We start from the raw sequence: 19,534 nt of genomic DNA on the forward strand, positions 1-19,534 counted from the left end.
ATTTAACGGCCAAAAAAATTGCATGTTCTGTTTTGCCCCCGACGTGGTTGCTGTTGCTGTAGTTGCTGCGAGGAGTGTTCATTTATTTGGAACAAGAGGGGGAGAAGTTATCAGAACTAGTGCATAATTGGCGCGGGTGGATGGCTCAAAGCTGTGCCTAAGCTCTGGCTGTGTCCCGTAGCTCTTCACTAAGCCCTCACCCTGCTTGTTTAGAGCCCAGCCACACATATTTCTGCTCCTCAGTAATACTGGTATTTTGATTGACTTGATTTGACTTAAATGAATTGAACTGAGTGTCGGAGAGAGGGCCAGAATCCTAATACGAGACGCATATGAGAGTGTGTCTTGCTTTAAAGGCCAAATCACTTTTTACAGTGGGCTGATGGGTTTTCAGAGCATTTCAGGCTTTTAGTCACATTTCTACACAGAGATGGGTCCACAATAAAAACGTCTTGTGTGTTCTGGTGTCGGATCTATTACAAACCAGATTGAAACATAGATCAAAATGCAGCACTTAATGCGGGTTGGACAGATCTGATGTGTGTTACAGTTTACCTTTAGATATTAACCTAATGCATGTGATGCTGGACAGTGCAGCTCCACACAACCTGCTGGGAAGAAAAGTGGATTTGGATACCTGACAAAGTGACAGTACCTTCATTAACACAGAGATGGATGTACATATGGATTCTTCTTCAGCTGCCTCTCATTGGTCTTAATTGCCACACTGTTTTCAGAGAGGAAGACGTCCATAAAACCTGCTCTTACACTTTTTTTTGATTATTAGCTTACACTTACTTTCACCAGACTGCTTGTTTTTGAGCTTGCTAATTTGCCCTGCTCTTTATAGGATGCTGGTCATTATTGCAAAGCCGTGTTTTTTGTTTATAAATCAGTGTATTATTAGTCGATCACCCGCAGAATTCTCCACTCTCATCAATGGGGATGGGAATTGATGATAATGTAATGATTCCGATTCCATTATCGATATCACTTATCGATCCTCATTGGCTCTGTTTTGAGAGCCACTGCCATTGCTAAGCAGGAATAAAGAAATTATTATGCTGTGGTTGAAATGTTTGTGCATGTTTGTTGTGATTAGTGTTAGAGTCATTTCTCAAAAATGTAATTATGAAACATATTGCATAAAGTACTTTTCTTAAAAGTTATGCAGTATGGTACTTAATTACTCCTGGGAAAAAGTAATTCGCTATACTACTGGTTACATTACTTTGATGCAATGACATGAGAACTGGAATCAGCTGATTGCACCGCGAGTGCAAGAACCGGCAAGCGGGCTCGATCGGCAGGCAGACTAAAAATCCTGAGGAATTGGACTACTGGGAACCAGTTTTCTGCATGAACCGGTTCTCAATTCCCATCCTTACTCATCAACACATTTTTGCCATTCCGACCTCCCATTAATTTACCAGTCCTAGTAAATCTGGCCTTGTGTGTCTGCAGCATGTAAGGTAATTTCCTCTGTTTGCAATGAAAATTTGAAGACCTCGCTGGATCTTAAAACTCATTAAAACACAGCGCACTCAGTCTGACACACTGCATATGAAAGGGCCTACTCAAGATCCTGCTGATAACTAAGATAGTCCTCTTTTTCAGTGTGACCCTTTCTGACCTAAACGAGCAGAGAGCAAAACAAAGTATACAGACTCAAAAGTTTTAGGGTTAAATATCTGCAATTTAGCAATACCTCAGTTATTATGATACTAGAAGTAAAGTGGTTAATGAATAAGGATTAAGTAAGCTACGATGAACATAATTAGCTCCCGGAACCTCTGTGGCATATTTCTTTTATGTTTTGTTAGTTGGTGCATGTTGCTAACACTGGCAAAGTCAGGGGAGCTAATTTGTAGTCTTTGAAAATTGGATCTGCTTGAGTTTTCCTGACATGTACCAATACCTTTCTTATTACTGTTCGCAGCTGCAACAGCTCCACAGGGTCTCACGGCCAAAGCCACGAAACAGGTGTCTCGTCATCCACCATCTCTGCATTCCAAGTGTTCTATAGTGCCTGTACCGTATGTGTGCATCATCAGTGCACTAGAACTCTGTTTGTTTCATGTGCTGTGCACAGTTAGTGGTTGGGAACATTATACCCCATGTCCTCCTACACCCACGATCATGCAATCTCCTTCAATGCTCCCCTCATTATGGAGCAGACAGTCAGAGGCTAGAGTTAATACCAGCATACAGAAGCCCCCTGGCTGAGGGGGTAATGTCATCCAAATAACACACAGACCCCATGTGTGTAACATAAAGGTCTTGTATATGAAACGATAGCTGTGGAAACTTTATACATAACAGTTATACTGTTAACAGTTAATGTGTGAAGAGCACTCAGGTGTGCTTTCACAGGTGGGTATGAACCCCTGAAGAAAAGGTTTGCCACACCTGATGATGAGATAACAGAAAATGCAGTGCTACATTGTTATTTTCTATTCCCACTGTTCTTTCAGTGAACAGAAAGGCCTGGCTGCCAGTCATGGCACTGTCTGCGCTTTCCCTTACTATCATCTTGGCCACGGCGAAACTGTGAAGGCCACTGTCACAGGTATTTAGAAATTGCTCCTGAGCTGGACGGGGAGATCTCTGTAACAAGATATTATGAGTAACACAGACTCGCTAAGACTGGGCTAGAGGTCAGTTAATCGTCTCTGCTCCTCAAGCACTATTGTAGCCTCTGCGAATCGCAGCAGGCTGATTGATGTGCAGTTGTTGTCCCTGTACTTTATTGGTATTTGTTTTGTTTGCTTTTGTTAGAAAGCAGACATAATCACTACTTTCAACAATAAGACTCTCTAAGGGACGTGAAACCTGAAGACTGGTATCAATGTCAACTGAATAGCCGTTATCATGGTTTTTTTTTTGCGAGGCTTCTGTTATTTACCTGCTCTGGTAATGCATAAGGTGATTTAAGAGACTTTGAACGTTGCATGGTTGTTGGTACCAAACGGGCTGATCTGAGTATTTCATGGCCTCGATTTCTGCTGCGGCATTCAGATTGTAGTGTCAGAATTTGGTGTAAATCACATGAATTCATCCTTCATTGAATAAACAGGTCAGGCTGCTGGTGGTGTGATGGTGTTGGCGATAATTTCCAGGAACACTTTTGGCCCTTTAGTGCCAACTATGCACTAAAGCACAGGAAGTATTTTTGCTGACCATTTCTGTCCGTTTATGACCAGTGTACTCACTGACAGGTCTAAAGTGTACTGTACAATATAAAGCACCTTGAGGCGACTGTTGTTGTGATTTGGCGCTATATAAACAAAATTGAATTGAATTGAATATCTGCTCCCAGCAGGATATTTGACATGTCACAAAGCTTACATAATCTGAAACGAGCTTCACTGTACTCAAAAGGCTCTCACAGTCAACAAATCTCAATCTTGTAGAGCGCCTTTGTGATGTGGTGGTACAGGAGATTCACATCGTGGACCTGCAGTAGCTAAATATGGACCAAAATATCTGAGGAATGTTTCCAGCACCATGCTGAATCTGTGCCATAAATAATTAAAGCAATTCTGAAGGGAGGGGGGGTTGAACATATGACAGCATATGATATAACTACTAACACGTATATGTTCAACAAAAAGCTCATACGAATGTTTTTTTGGAAATAAAAAAATTTGCCCTGTAAGATAAAAAGTAATAAAGTTAAATATATAGTGTGTGTAAATGCATACAAAGCCATTAATCAATTAAAATGAATGGTTTCCTTTTATGATAATAAAGTGCAGTGAATTTCTCCTGCTAGCCAGGATCAGCAAATCGAAGACACCCCTTTGCATGCTGAATTAGTTAAAAGGTAATTTTAAGTAATTCAGAGTTTATGGATTATCCAATTAGCTTTTAACTTTGCAGGAAAAGAAATCACACCATCATTAATCATGCATGAACTGTTTCCACATATTAATATCAGTTTTGAGAGCAGTTCCATTTCTTTCTTTCTTTTTTAAAAAAAAATCTTTCTTTTTATATCTTTGGAACAAAAATGGTTGTCTGTAACCTACCAAGATCTAATTATGTCCTTATTTACTGGACTTCCAGCATAATGGGGACAAAAATGACTTCCAGAAACATTGATTCCACATATCTCCTAAACACATCAAGTGAGATTAGAGGGGAAGATGGCAGGTGTGCCTTTGCTGATGACCCCCTGGGATTCGTCCTCTTTTAAATAACCACTCACTTCTGTCAAATAACCATTTGTCAGACCTGCTCTTGCTTGTTTGGCAACTTGGAAGTATGACAGTGATTTTAAAAAAAAGAAGAAGAAAAAGTAAAAGTAGAAAGGATTATAAGGTCGTCATAGATTATAAGATTATAAGGTAACACTACAAATGAAACAGGTAGTAAGTTAGTTCACAGTAAGAGTATTGACTCAATATGTGTTAATATGCAACCTGTGGATGAAATCTGTTTGTCTAAGTGCAGCCTTGTGAATTTAAGCTGTTCCAGACATAACTCTGGGGCGCTACAGTTTGGTTTTTGACACATGTGGCTGTGCGGTGGGCATGCATTTAAGTGACAGCAAAGAGATGCAACAGGTTAGGTAGTTAAATACCCTTCAGCCAGGATGATCACTGTTTGACAGACAGCCTTATTAACATAACCTAGTGAGTTCTTTGGATAATAACTGAGAGGCAGAGACCTGGGGTGATTAGGAAATTAGAACGATAATTGTCTGACTGCTTGAGCTTCCTCTAAAAGCTTCATTTGACATGTCGTTTGCTCACTGGCCTTAATGACTTTAACTCCGTGGGATCTCATGGGAAAAAAGTGCCTTAAGAGCACTTAGATGTTTTGGAATCAGAGGGGAATGTTGCTTTTTTAAAAAGCAAAGACACTTAAAAAGGTAATGGTTAATTAAATTAAACAATATGTATTTTTTGAGACGAATGACCCTCCTCTGGCAGAAAAAGTATGATGTACAAATTAGGTTTTTTTTCTAAAGTTTTTTAGATCACAAGGTCAAAGGAGAACCGTTCAATATTCCCGAGCATCACAGATAAATTGAAGTATTAGAAACTGTCAGCTTCCCCCCACAGCTTACTGTAGTTCCACAATCACAGGCCACTTCAAGAGAGCCTTGGCACTGCTCCAGCTACCATCGCCCAGCCAGGGGAGCATCCTCGTTGGCTTTCTTATGTTACCTTACTGTATGATTTATGACTCTGTCTGTGTGCATCTGCTACTTTAATAAACATTCAGACACACACTTACAATTTAACTGAGTTTTGAATACATTCTGTACCCAGAGCCCAAGAATCAAGAGCGCCACAGCCGAAGATCATAATAGAGGACAATGCTTTAGTGTTTGTATTTTTTATTTTATTTTTATTTTTGGACCTGTTAAGCGACTCATATGGGTTTTTGTTTGTCCAAAGACCTTCAGTCGATACTTGAATGTGCCTGAAAAAAGAAAAGAAAAAAGCTTTAGTCATACCGTTTTATGATGCGGTGTTTCGGAGGTTGTCATAGTAACGTTACCTTGATGCTAACAATGGATGGAGTTACTTTTGTACTTCTGTCTCCAGACATGCCATGGCAGATATGTGTAAGCCAGGAACAGCAGACTGGAACTGCGGTGAATTGAGGCATCACTTTTTTCTGCGAATCTGTGAAGGCAGCAAACAGAAAACCAATGAGATATCAAGTAGTGCAAACCCGGGGGAACAAATTACACTTGCAATGAGTCAGGCGTAGAGTTACCAAAGATGGAAAGTTGACAGCTTGAATGATATAAACATTCAGAAAACATGCATTTGAATATGAGTTTCAGGCATATTTTAAGGGCGGATTGCCCACAGAGAAATTAATTTGTTAATATTATGTAAAAATGTTGATCATACTGAAAGTTATTTCTTTTCCCTAATCAAGTTGATTATATGCAGAACCTTGATATTCCCCCTCAGGTGTAGCTGGTAATATTCAAACTTACTTGACACAATTAAACCAGCGGGATGCGCGTACAATCATTAATCAAGATGTCTTGACCACAGAGAAATAGCTTGCGTCTAAATGTGTGTGGGAAAGTAGTAAATTTTATTTCCTCTTTCCCTGAATCATTTTTGCCTTCTTTCATTGTATTTCCAAGTAAACATCATGGCTCAGAATATTCATGTATTCAAGACAAATGGAGAATAGATTCAGATTGTTGTCTGAATATTCTGAATTTCTACCATTTTGCACTAGTTTTTGTTGTAGTTTTGAGCAGTGTTTACAGTAATTCAAGTCTTGTCCAAGCTTTAACAAACACGTGCATGTGCTCCATACAGGTTTCATTGTGAAAATCTAACCAGAATGGACAAAGCAAGCTTAATGGTTCATACAAACACTGTTCCTTTAACAGCAATTTAAATGGTTTTCTTTGTCACTACACTGTTTTTACTTTGATTGTCATACCTTGGTTATTAAAAGATGCTTTAATATTTTATTTTTAAGGTCTATTAAGTTGCATATTTCCCCTTTAGAGTAAATTAGGCTACGTTATGATCCAAAGCAAAGTGTGATTGCACCGAAAAGGAAAAATTCCACTCAGCTTAACAACATATTGTACCCAAGGATCATGGGGAGACGCATCCTCTCAAAAAGTGAAATATTTTTAGTATGCACTATGTGATATGAATGAATCTTTGTAAAAAAGAAACAAAAATCAGAGGTTTACTAATTGCTAAGTCCAATAACGCTTCAAGTAATTTGTACTTAAGTGGCCATATCATAGCAAAATGGTTAAAATACTCACTCTATGACAATTTCATGAAAAATAGTTGAATATACTGTATGTTTCTGTGTACCACGTTAATACGGGGAACCAATACAGCTACTTTTTGGCTCTGTAAATATGTATTTAGCTTTTCAAAATGTTTTAATAATACTTTACAAGACAAAAAAGTACCCACAACTTGTGATTTTAGTTATAATGAAAGAGTTGCCTCCAACAGAATGAGCACTATTTGGTGATTCAGTTGGCTGCAGTTGTGCGCCGCAGTGTTTGATTAAATTTCAGTTAGAACTGATCATTTTTGATTGAACATAATTACACACAGATGCATGTTCCAAATTATTCTTTTTTTACTGTGTTTTGATCTGATTACCTGCATGATAATTATGCATAAGAATTTATTTTTCACATTATGAGTTTAAAAGGCAGTTTTATAAAAGTGAGTTGTTTGATGAGAAAATACTGGTTGAATTTAAATAAGTGACTTTCAGGTAGTTGAGCTTTCAAATCTGGAATCAATCTTCTATAAAATACCAAAGCTGCGGTTTTATCTTGTCGTTATTTGATTAATGCTTTTCACATTTTAATCAAAAAATGACTTTGTCCAGATTGACTGCTAAAACAAAAAATGTTAATCCTCTCGGTTATACAACTCTGTAGCCGTTCCTCTATCAACTGCGATGAAATGCTTTAACTTGGATTTGCATTTTCTTCTCTCTCGTATCTTCAAGCTATATGATACTTTTCCTCAGATGTTTTTCCATCGTCTCTTTGCACAACAGTACAGCAGATGCATCTTGTTAGACATTTTAACTCTACTAAGGTCTATTTTCTTTTCTTTTTTTAAAAGATTCAGCACTATAAAGTTTAGCTTACTAAAGAATATCAAATCATGTTGAAATAATATTCAGCCAAATACACATGATCAGGGTTCAACTTTTTTTTGCCTCTTTACTCATGTCAGAACTGTCTGTTTGCACGGTCATAGGCTGTGAACTAATTAGTGTGCTTCTGTGCCTTCTTTCTTTTCTAAATACACTGTGTACTTAAATTTGAACAGGTATAGAAGTGTTGTCTTAAACTGAACAAAATGTGTTTAATATTTTCTGACAATATAACTAAAGCAATAAACGTTTAGCTTTGATTGTGTGCTTGCTGGCAAAGCAAGCATGAGTATTTATAAACTGTGAAATCTGTAATCTAACACATATACAGTGCTTAAAAAATTATTAGACTACCTCAGTCAGTGCGCCCCAGGGTGGCTGTGGCTACAATGTAGCTTACCATCACCACTGTGTGAATGTGTGTGTGAATGGGTGGATGACTGGATGTGTAAAGCGCTTTGGGGTCCTTAGGGACTAGTAAAGCGCAATACAAATACAGGCCGTTTACCATTATGACATTTACCTGTCATAAAAACAAGAAAATACAAATACCTCAAAAATCTGTGAAGAACCTGGTCAAATTTAGAACTTATATTCTTAGTTATTGGGCTAATAAAATACTGAATTCACATATTTTTATATCCTAATTTAAGCCGGTACATTGGAATTTTTTCAGAAGGCAGGAGATAATCAAGCATAAAATTCAACCACTAAAACAATTTTTCTATTCAGTAGTGTAAGTGAATAACTGTAATTTATCACCTTAATCAAAACTAATAACCTACGTTACCATATTTTTTTGCTTTTTTTCATAAAACTGTAAATCTGAATATTCATGGATAACAACGTAATTATATTTAAGCATTAAACATATCATTTTGATTAAAGACTGCACATAGTGGTAGATTAACCATTACAGAAACAATAAAAAAGCATTTTGGTATATTAACCATTATTATTTAGCTGTTTGTGCAGCTGCGACTCAACCCTCATATTCAGTAATGGTGTAATGATTTTGTTGTGGACTGCATATATTACTAAATTTGCTAGCTAACTTCCAGTGACAACATGAAATCATATTTCTGGTACTTAACCAAGATGGCAATCAAACAATGTAATATGTATGTAAGGCCACAGGCAGTGAGGCTGGTTGGCGACCTCCTGGTAACCACCAGTCCCTCGTCTAGGAAAAAAAAAGAAAAAGTGGTTATAAGTTGTTGTTGGAAGTTGCCCCAGTCACTCAGACTTGGAGATCATTCAAGATAACACATAGGGGTGACACTTGCTGACATAATTGCTTTTATTGCTAGCAGATATCAGAAGTCTGCAAACATTGTGCAACTGTCTTTCAAATGAAGGTGTCAAAAGTCTGTTGGACTACATCATGCAGAAGCTACACGACTGACGAAATGTTATTGGATACCTATTGAACTAGCCAAGAAATCAAGAGTTTCCATATTGGAATGTAGAATTTCTTAAACAGATGGGGACGGTGAAAAAGTATTGCTGTATGGGTATAATATGGAAATTCCTTCACATTCATGTACTAATTTTTGTAGTAGCTGACAATTTGTAGCGTTACTGTAAGTGTGCCAGCGACTGTTACATATCACAGTCTTTATCAAGCTGTTTTAGTTGGCATCCACTGTGGGACAATATAAGGAACTTTTTCTGAGTCAGACACACTTCATTAGGGTAATCGATCACAGAGTGGGTTATGACTAATGTCCCTCATGGGCCACTGTGGGTAGAGCTTTGTCAAACACCATAATAATCAACTACACAACCCTTGAACTATAATGTGGCATCTAGAGGCATTTCAGTGGTATCTTCAGGACTTTGTTGAACTTCTATCTCTGAAAAAGCAGTTGCCATCAAATACTGGAAAGTTCTGGAAGGCACACTTGACAAAGGCTGATGTGGCATGTGCCCTGTCTCTGGTTCATGCCCTAAAGTGGGGTCAAACCGATAGCCTCGCTGTGAGTGAGGCAAATATAAGGTTCCCTCCGGTCTTGATATACTGTCAAATGCAATGGTACATTCACATAGAATTACAGACTTTAAGAGACTGGTGTATAATTAACTAAAGAAAAAAAGAACTCTTCTTTTATAAAACTTGCAGTAAGGACTCTCTGACTGCTCTGTATAAAAATGCTGCTGTATTATCCTTTATATCTTTCCAGACCTTTTAGAAACCAGAAGGCATTAGGAGCCAACACTTGTCAGCAGTGTTATAGGAGTTTAACATAACTACATCATAAGAGGAATTAAAGGAAACATTTTACCAAGCATGATGCCAAGATTCTTCTTCAAGGAAGTGTGAAACTTTTAAAGATTTTGACATATCACTCTGATCCTGAATGCAGTACCAGAAAGACACCAAATCTCCTCTGTGTTCTGGTAGCTTTTTGAATTTCCTGATGAAACAAATACTGTATCTGGATGATTTTAAGTTTGCAGTTTTTGATTGTGTTCTAATACTTTTTAATTAATATTTATTTATAATTGTGCGCACTTGTCTAAAGATTTTTCACTTACACGATGGTTTTGGGCTTTGAAGCAAAGCAGTACAACAGAGTAAGTGATTATTAGGTAAAAGGGGGGAAGAAAAGTGTAACACTGAAACTCACTAAGGGACTAGGGACTATCAGTCACATTTGTGAGTTTCTGGAAGATGACTTTAGCCATTGCCAATTACCTTGAAATCCTCCCAGCCTTTGTCAGCCCAGCATTTGTTGCTATTTCTGCTCTGCCTATTCCCAACTCCCAGTGATAATTGCAACCTGACACCATGTGTGGAATAACAATTCACTGGAGTCCTCAGGGAATGTTCTCAATTTCCATTCATGTTATTTTCTTCTTTGCATCTTTTCATGTTGAGACCTTCACTGTATAGGGCTTTGTTGCATTTCTTGCCTCTCATTTTACAGCTCTAATATATGATATGAATGTCAGCATAATAACCACTGCACAAGTGAGATGAAGGAATATGGGGTGTTTTTCCTGTATAAAGTTGATTAACTTAATCTGAAGTACCAGATGTAGCAGCAACCTTTGATAATAGTGAAATTTTCAAAGATATAATGGCGACATTGTCAGACAAATAGTTCTGTCTGCCATACATGGTTTATTTTTTCCAAATAAATGAACACATCTCCCCTCGAGAAATGAGACTTAGATTCAAGTGTTTTTGTTTATGTTTCACTCAGAGTCAGATGGCATTTAAAAAAGAATTTGACTATGCTTCCAATCCAGATATAGATCGGGATATCACAAAACGCTGATGCAGTTAGCTTTGTAAACAACACCTCAAAAACGAAATAAAAAGTAAAGAAGCAGAGAGAAACTAAGAATAGAACCATCCAGATATCAATGAAATACAGGAAGCTCGTCCGTAACTCAGCATTCCCTATCAGTTTTCCACTTGACATGTCACTCTATCCCAGTGTCAGACTGGTTTGGAGTGACTGAAAAGTGCATCTTTGCTCTTTGCTGTAACTCAACACTGGTCATTTATACCACAGAGTCACATTTAATTACATCAGAGCTATTTAAAGCTTAGATGATGAATAAAAGCAATTCTGAGTTTTATGCAGACCCAAAGCACCTTAGGATCAAAAGACTAAACAATACTTAAACAATACAAGATAAGGCATCGCTAAAATAAATGACTTTATTGCTCCATTATTCACATTGTAGCCAACACTGTAAAGCTGGGCTCTATTTCTGTAGTGATCATAATAAAAGCGAGGATAAAGTCTAAGATTTTGAAATGCTAAGGTTTTGACGTTCAGGTCACTAATTTTTCTTTCTCCTCGTTACCTCCTCGGTAGCCTCAGCAAGTCTTATGCTCAGAGAAATGTGGGTGGGGTATTGTTTTAAATTTATGAACTCGAGCTACCCTGTGTTAGATATTCTTTATGCATTCTTGGTTTTGCCTGACTTAGTCATGGTGGCTGATTGTTGCTGGAATGATGGCAGCCCATCCAGAATTTGAGGCTTTTTGAGGGGATACTTCCCTTTCATGAGAGAAATGCAGCTTCATTTTATTTGTGCTCTCAATATTTGAAAAACCTTTTATGAACAAAGGCCTAAATTTGTTGTAAACTTTCATGAAATTTGATGCTGTGCTTGAGGTAAAACATTTCCTTTGTATTTAGATAAACACGATTTAATCAGAACAGTGGCTGGTCAGTGTGGTGCTCTTTGTCTTCTTCTTTTCAACTTACTCCATCCCGATCTTGTGCCCCAGGGTCTGTGTCAAAGACACTAGTCTGTGATTAAAAGCTGAACTGCCATTTGTCATTGGGTACAGTTTCTGGAACCGGTCATCCAGTGGTGAGTCATTTATCCGTTTTGCCTGGATTACTGTCCTGACCTTCTACATTTCTGACCTACAGAACAAGATCATCCTGGACCCTCTGACATTCAGTGAGGCTCGTTTCCGTCCGTCTCTGGAGGAGCGCTTAGAGAGCATCATCAGTGGCGCTGCATTAATGGCTGACTCTTCATGCACACGCGATGACCGTCGTGAACGGATCGTGGCTGAATGCAACGCCGTTCGACAGGCCCTTCAAGACTTGTTGAGCGAGTACATGAACAATGTGAGTTTTTCTCTTATTGCTTTATTTTCACAACTGAATTGCAACTGCGTTCATTAGTGTGTGCGCACCTGTTTCACATACATCAGTGAAAACTTCTGTGCTAATAAAAACAGGCCTTGTTATTAATCTTTGGCTTTTCTTGGTAAAGCTGACATTTTATTTAGAAGTAAACACTTCTCTCTATTTCTGGAGATATTTCTTGCATAAATCTCTCTGTCCTAAAGGAGGGATGTATTGTTTGTTGCTATTGCATTTTTCTCTGTTTGAAGAGGTTTAATAGACTTTTTCCTTGTTTGATTTGAGGTCCTAGGGATAGAGGTCTTGCAAGGTGTACACCTTGTAAAGCCCCCTTATAGCTGTACACCTTATATAGCCCAAAGCCCCCTTTGGGCTATAAAAATAAAATTGAAGTGCCTTGATGGTAAATGAAGGCAACAGCCTGTATATCTCTATATTTCAGGGCAGTCCAAAGACTGCTGCAAGCTACGTTAACAGTATGTTGGCAATATTCTTACCTTCAATTGCTCTTTGCCCATCCCTCATGCCTTTGGTGCTTTCATTCCCAGAGCATTGCAAGTAGACTCAAAGGTGAGAGGAGATGAGACTATGCGAGGCGAGGTGTGGGTGAAAGTCTGCTCTTTGACGTGCTGAGAATAGATGACTTGAGGATCAGGTCTATTTTCAGCACATATCACTCTTTTGATAACTTTGCATTTCCATCAGGTAATGGAAAGTGACTAAATGACAGAAATGCACAACTGCATGTTTACGAGTGATGAAACTATCATCGCTTTGAGGATTTGTACCTAAATATAGTTAAAAGTAATGAAAATCATGGCTCAGTCGCCCTAGAGTAAAAATAGGACTGCGACCTCCTTACAATTGGAATAAATCGGTGGTTGCCAGGTGATTGCATTGAAGTTTTCACATTTGGTGACCGATTGCAACCTGTTGAACCAGCAATCATGTCACCCAAAGGTTGAGCATTCAATACCCTGAAAGAGCGACAACTAAGAAAAGACTCCCAAAGGTTTGTTAATGATTGCTTTCTCATTTATATACATATAAAAAAGCAATCACTCTGTGGCAGTCTACACCAACGAGAGCAACTCAGCTGTGATGGGTCTCTTTGCTGTAGGGGACTCAACTGATTGTCAGATAGTTGTATTCTATATATGTCTATACAGAAATAAGGCTGTGAGTGTGAATGTTATTTGGCAACTTCCAGCAAGCATGTCACTATTTGTGGAGGAGTTTCAGGATTTTTGTTGCTGTTGAGGTTCTGGCTAGAGCCTGAAAACAGGCGGTGAATGTTAATTCCTGTTTAATGTGATTCTTTTTTTCTATCTGTGGAAGGCAACAGATTTTGCGGTGCATCATAATTAATCACTCATGCTATCACAAACAGATAGCATGTAATAGGCAACTTGAACCCATTCAATTTCAGGCTGACTCTGTCTTACTGCCCTTTTATTTCATACTTCTTGATTTACCAAAGTCACTTTGAAAATGATGACTAAATGTAATGATCACACATCATGTCGCTGTCTTTCAAGGAACCATTGAGACTGTGAGACTGCAAGTTCGTTGCACATGATCACAGTCATAGTTTTCCCTAGTGTGACTGCAGCATTAAGAAAACAAGCTGGGTGTACAAAAGTACTGTATTTTGGGACATATTGTATGGTGGTTGGAAAGCATATGCCCTACATCAGAGTACTAACTGAACATATAATAATGGTCATGTATCCAACAATGTGAGGCCAAAAAAGTAAGGTTTTCACAAATGTTTGCCTTTACAGCTTAAAACTAAGGGTTATGTTATCAATCTCTGAATATTTACTGTATACTGAGTGTGTAAGTCATCGGTCTGCACACTGTGGCTCTAAACCCTGAGGTTAACAGTAGTATTTTCATCCTTGGAGAAGCTCATCTGGAATTTTTCTCTCCATTTAGTGAGCCATTTCTCATGCAACACTGTGACTGGCACAACTGTTTAAAGGTTATGAGGCTGACCAAGACAATGATTAATCATCACACATATCCGATTTATATTCTTCTTCAGCCCACCCTTTTGTGCACAGTGAGCCATGTGAGCTGTGTCTACATAAGGGAAATAGTAGGTGCCCTTGGATACTCTGTCATTGACCTTGCACACATGAATAAGTTCTTGGAAGACTTTGCCATTAAATGGCAGCCCATAAGATTTTTGAAACTTTCAATGTCAAATCTATTAAATGTCTGATCTCTTTTTATCATTTTAAATCCAAGTGTGTTTTACACAGTCGAGTTATTCCTGAATCTGTCTGCAGAGCTGCATTCAGACATTCATTGTTTTTTTTTCTCTCCCCCCTCCACTTTGCATTTACACTGTGCTAATTCCTGATCTGCACTCTAGCACATTCACTTTAAAATAAATGATTAAATTAAGCAACTATATTAAAGGAGCATTAGTCTCACATTTAATTTAAGGTTTGCATTAATGTGGAAAAACTTGTATGGGTGGTGTATAGGGCTGCCACAAACGCTTATTTTGATAGTCGACTAGTCACCGATTATTTTTGCGATTAGTCGACTAATCAGATCGTGCATCCATTGGGCGTAAAACGTATGCTGAGCAGATGCATAATAATAATGCATCTGCTCTTTTATAACTATCATTAGCTTAAAGCTTTAAGTGTTTAAGGTATGTGCTAACTAAAAATAAAGACAAGATGATAGTTTATTAAATTTTTATTGAAATTTGCAGATTGTTTCGGTGGAGTTTAATAAACTCCTTGCTATCTAAAATATAATGGGACACCGGAGTATATTCTCGAGCATCTCACACTTCTAATCAGTTGTCTGCTTGACGTTTATTCAGCTGTGTAAAAACTATAACTTTAATCTCAGCCAAACCAATTTACTCAGGAACAAATAAAATACTGAAAAAAAGCCAAACAATAACATTTTTAAGTTATCTAAGTGACTTATATATCATCTTTAACCTGAGTAGCGAAAGACGGCGGTGCGTTTGAAAACGATTTGCCGGGAGTGCGGTGTTCTCAAATTCAAATTCAAATCAAATTCAAATTTTATTTGTCACGTACACCGTCATACACAGTACGATATGTAGTGAAATGCTTGGACAACTGCTCGTGACCTAAAGAAAACAAAAAAGGAAAAGGCTATGAATAAGATAGGAAATAAATATGAAAAATTAAAAAGGGTAAATTTAACTAGGAAGGAATAAAATATAAATTAAGGTTAAAAATGAAATAACTGTACAACACAAATTAGAATGAAGGGTAAATTTAACTGGGAGAATAAGATAAAATATATAAATTAAAGTTGAAAATAAAATAACTGTACAACAAAATACACAATATAGAACTATATAAGAATGTATGAAGAAATATAAATAAATATATACACAATAACAGCAGCATATACACAATAACAGCAGCGTGATTTAAGTAATGAAGTGAAACAATGTCCAGAATGTCCAGTGTGTGTAAGAACTGTATGTGTGGGTCAGTACTGTGGGGTGGTGTGATTGAGAGACCGTATCGCCTGCGGGAAGAAGCTCGTCCTCAGTCTCTCTGTGTTGGTCTTCAGGGAGCGGAATCGCTTTCCTGACCTCAACAGAGAGAACAGTCTGTTGTTGGGATGGCTGAGGTCCTTCACGATCTTCCTGGCCTTGGTCCAGCACCGCCTGCTGTAGATTGAGTGCAGGTCAGGGAGCTCGGAGCGGATGGTGCGCTCAGCTGACCGCACAACCCTCTCTAGAGCTCACGGGCTCTAGTGAGCCCTGCCTTGCCCCCGGCTAGCTATCGAGCTAGTGGGTAACAGACGTCTCCGAAAACGTCGGAAAGCTTTTGAAAATATGTGGTCTTGATAAACTGAGCAGATATTTGAGGTTTACACAGCTACATTCTCGCCTGAAAATATGTTAAACGTTTATTTTGTGACCCAGAAAGAATAATAAGAGTAATATTAAAACTAACTAGCTGCCGCCATTGTTGGAAACTGAGCTGGGCCGCGCTATGAATCCTGAGACAGAGCTACCTCTTCTTCGGGGTTTAACGGCAGCTGGCATCCTTGTACATGCAGTGCTGCCATCTTCTGTTTCAGTCCGTTATTACACTCTTAAATCCTGCTACTTATTCCTGCGTCTTTTGGGATCTTACAAAGCTTCAAACGACGCGTCGACTATTAAATCAGTCGTCGACGATTTTGATAGTCGACTAATCGTGGCAGCCCTAGTGATGTAGCTTTTCTTAACATATAGTAGTGAATGTGAAATCAAACCAAATTATATTTTAGAAATATTTGCAAACCAGTTTCCAGTCAATGATGGTTGAACGTCACTAACCCATGGCATCGCAGTATCCTATCTTTGTTGGTGACTTGCTCTGCAGTCGCAAAGAGGTCTTTCTTCAGAATGCAAAGGATTTTACTGTCACTCACAAGACTTTTTCTGCGTTTCAGTGTCAGGCTTTAATCTGTTTCTTCGTCTGTATGGTCACATTATTGCTACCAACTCAACAGTCAAAAAATTAAGAGCGGAACTGAAAGAAATTAAAACGTTGTCATTCATTCTTTTTAAAAGAAGCTAATGACAGTGTAATATTGGTATTGAGATCTAATGAACTTGGCAGTCTTTGTCATAAATCATAGAGACCATATATTTGTAATTGGGACATTTACTAGGCCAGCATGACTTTTTAGATAATCCCTAGTTTGCCGAGACTGCTTGTGAGTTATTGCTGTGTTAGAAATGATGGCATTATACCCATGTGACCTACTAAAAATGGCTCTTAGAGTCAACATCGGTCATTATAGCCTACAGTCATATAACCATCTGTGAAAAAAGGCAGCTTGGGGGTTACCATTACCTAGTTATACTGCTAGTACTTAATATGATACAAGGAACAATACTCTGCCCTTTCTTTTCAGTTATTCAGAGGTAGTTTTGTGAAGCATTAGTTTCTTTTCAAATGAAAGCTGCAGGATTTCAAAAATGAGGTTGTAATTTAAAGTAAACGATCGTACTGCTCCTGGGAACAAGACTGTGTGAAGTACTGGAATTCACCAAAAAAGGACTGAGATGCTGAACATCCCATTCACTACTCTAACAATCTAGGCCAGGCTGTGATCAGTTCTCAAGGCTGTCTCCTTAAAGAAAGTGAGGAATATTTACCGTATGGAAAAACAACCAAAAATCTGCATTATTATTTAGTGTAGTTGTATTCACAGATCAGAATGCCATGTCAGTGACAATTGAGTGACTTTCATGTGTGTGTTACCTGCTCAGACTGGTGCCAGTGTTTGAATCATTGTGCCCTTTGTGACCAATGAGCAGCCTGCAAGTGTCTATTGATCCAAACAGTATCGCCTTTCCTACTGTGCAGCTAATATAATATGTTTGTTGTGGCATTCGTGGTCATTGTCTAAAAACAATGGGGATCTAATAATGGTCGTTATTACATCAGAGTTCCTCTGTGGTTTTAATAGGATAATTGCAGTACAGTATGTGTCTCCTGGGTAAAATGTCCTTGAATTGATGTCGAAGCCAAAACTGTTATGTTTTTTTAGTTGTGTTTAACTATTGCCTTTGACTTCTTAAAAAAATTTGTAGTAAGGTTTGAAGAAAATTGAAGTAGCGGTGTGTCTCTGTTAATATCTCTGTATATGAGATATTTAGACCACTTTAAGCATGATGTGTTAATTAAACATAATGTTGTTTCCATATTGAATGAGACAGTAAATAAATCAGTAAGAAACAGATCTATTAGCCATAAAACTGTCAACTTTAATTCTATTTACACAGGTAGGTTTGGAAGCTGTGTGGATGGATTGCAGGGACCAGGTTAGTTCGGATTCTGGAGGCCAGACAAAGATTGCAGTGGTCTTTGCTAGACTAAAAAAAAAGCAAATCCTAGCTGTCTGACTCCTCTGTCTATCCCTTCCAAGTGTTTCCACCGTTGTTACATATTCTATTTCATCCACTAAATGACTTCTTCAACATGATTGACAAGTGGTCAAAATCACAGGCTGTATAAAAGATAAATGCGCTCTCTAGACAGCTCTACTGTATCTTCCTTTCATGTTAGACTGATGGAAGATTAGACACTACAGTAACTCACTATTGCCCCTTAAGTGACAAAGTCATCGCCTTCTGCATCTACTGTGTATCTGTGCTCAGTGAACGGCAGAGCATTTAGCTGACCACAGGGCAGCTGACATGGACATAAATGAAAAAGAAAAGTACTGAAATCACAGCACATTTTAATCTGTAAAATAAGTATTTTAACAGTGCAGATCAAAAAACACCCTAAATTTAGAAGTGGCCACTGATCAACAAGCAGGCTTAATAAACCTTCAATCCTCCACATGTGAATATGATCAGGGGCTACTAGAAGCATCATACGTGGATCAAACTATTACATATATATATATATATATATAATATACACACTGTGGTATGCCATTTAACAGTAGCGTGTACTTAAAGTTATTGTTGTCATAGTGTTGGTAGTGTTACTAGAGGCCTGGGAGCTTGAGGGTCCTGCGCAGTATTTTACCTGTTCCTAGGACTCCGCTCTTCTGGACAGAGATCAGAGCTACTCGCCTAGCTTGGGCCTGCACCAAGTCCTCAGATTACTACTGGGACCACTGTTACCTTCAGCCTCCACATCTTCTCCAGCTCGTCTCTGAGCCCTTGGTGCTTCTCAATCTTCTCGTGTTCCTACTTCCTGATGTTACTGTCATTCAGTATCACAACGTCTAGTCCCACAGGATCTTAGCTCGGTCATTCTCGACCACCCTAGGTGGCGTCTCCCATTTTGACCACTGGACTTCCAGGCCATACTTGGCACAGATGTGACCAGGAACCTGGGGTCTTGCCTGATGTGATAGACCCCAGTCTCTATGGATCTTGTACTCAGAGCTTGTTCCTGTTCTGCTCTGATTAGTGCCTCTATGCAGTCTTTAAGTCCAGCTTTGTCCAGCCACTGGTAGGATTTATAATAATAATAATAATAATAACAACAACAACAACAACAACAACAACAACAATAACAATAACAACAATAACAACAATAACAACAATAACAATAATAATAATTATTATCATCAGTGCTTTTGTTTCTCACAATGTATTGTTATACCCACAGTGATTGTCTTGTTTTATTTACACTTGAAGAAACTATAATCAAGTGAGTGTTTATGAACACTCAAGATGCCCTCTCCCCCTCTTAAGGCAAAGCAGCTTTTTGCTAAAGTAATTGTGCCTTGGTTCATTAGCCCCATGAGTTGTG

The 19,534-nt window shown here is 38.3% G+C and overlaps 1 protein-coding gene across 1 annotated transcript in view; it reads left to right on the top strand.

Moving 5' to 3' along the window:
* The window catches only part of ctnna2 (catenin (cadherin-associated protein), alpha 2), a 341,003-nt gene that overhangs the window by 92,767 nt on the left and 228,702 nt on the right, over positions 1 to 19,534 (top strand). Inside the window, exon 7 of the mRNA XM_026171090.2 lies at positions 12,030 to 12,233. Coding sequence (XP_026026875.1) covers positions 12,030 to 12,233 — 204 coding nt within the window. The remainder of the gene's footprint in view (positions 1 to 12,029; positions 12,234 to 19,534) is intronic.

The sequence above is a fragment of the Astatotilapia calliptera genome, chromosome 6 (assembly GCF_964374335.1).
Source record: "Astatotilapia calliptera chromosome 6, fAstCal68.1, whole genome shotgun sequence".
Taxonomy (NCBI): Eukaryota; Metazoa; Chordata; class Actinopteri; order Cichliformes; family Cichlidae; genus Astatotilapia; species Astatotilapia calliptera.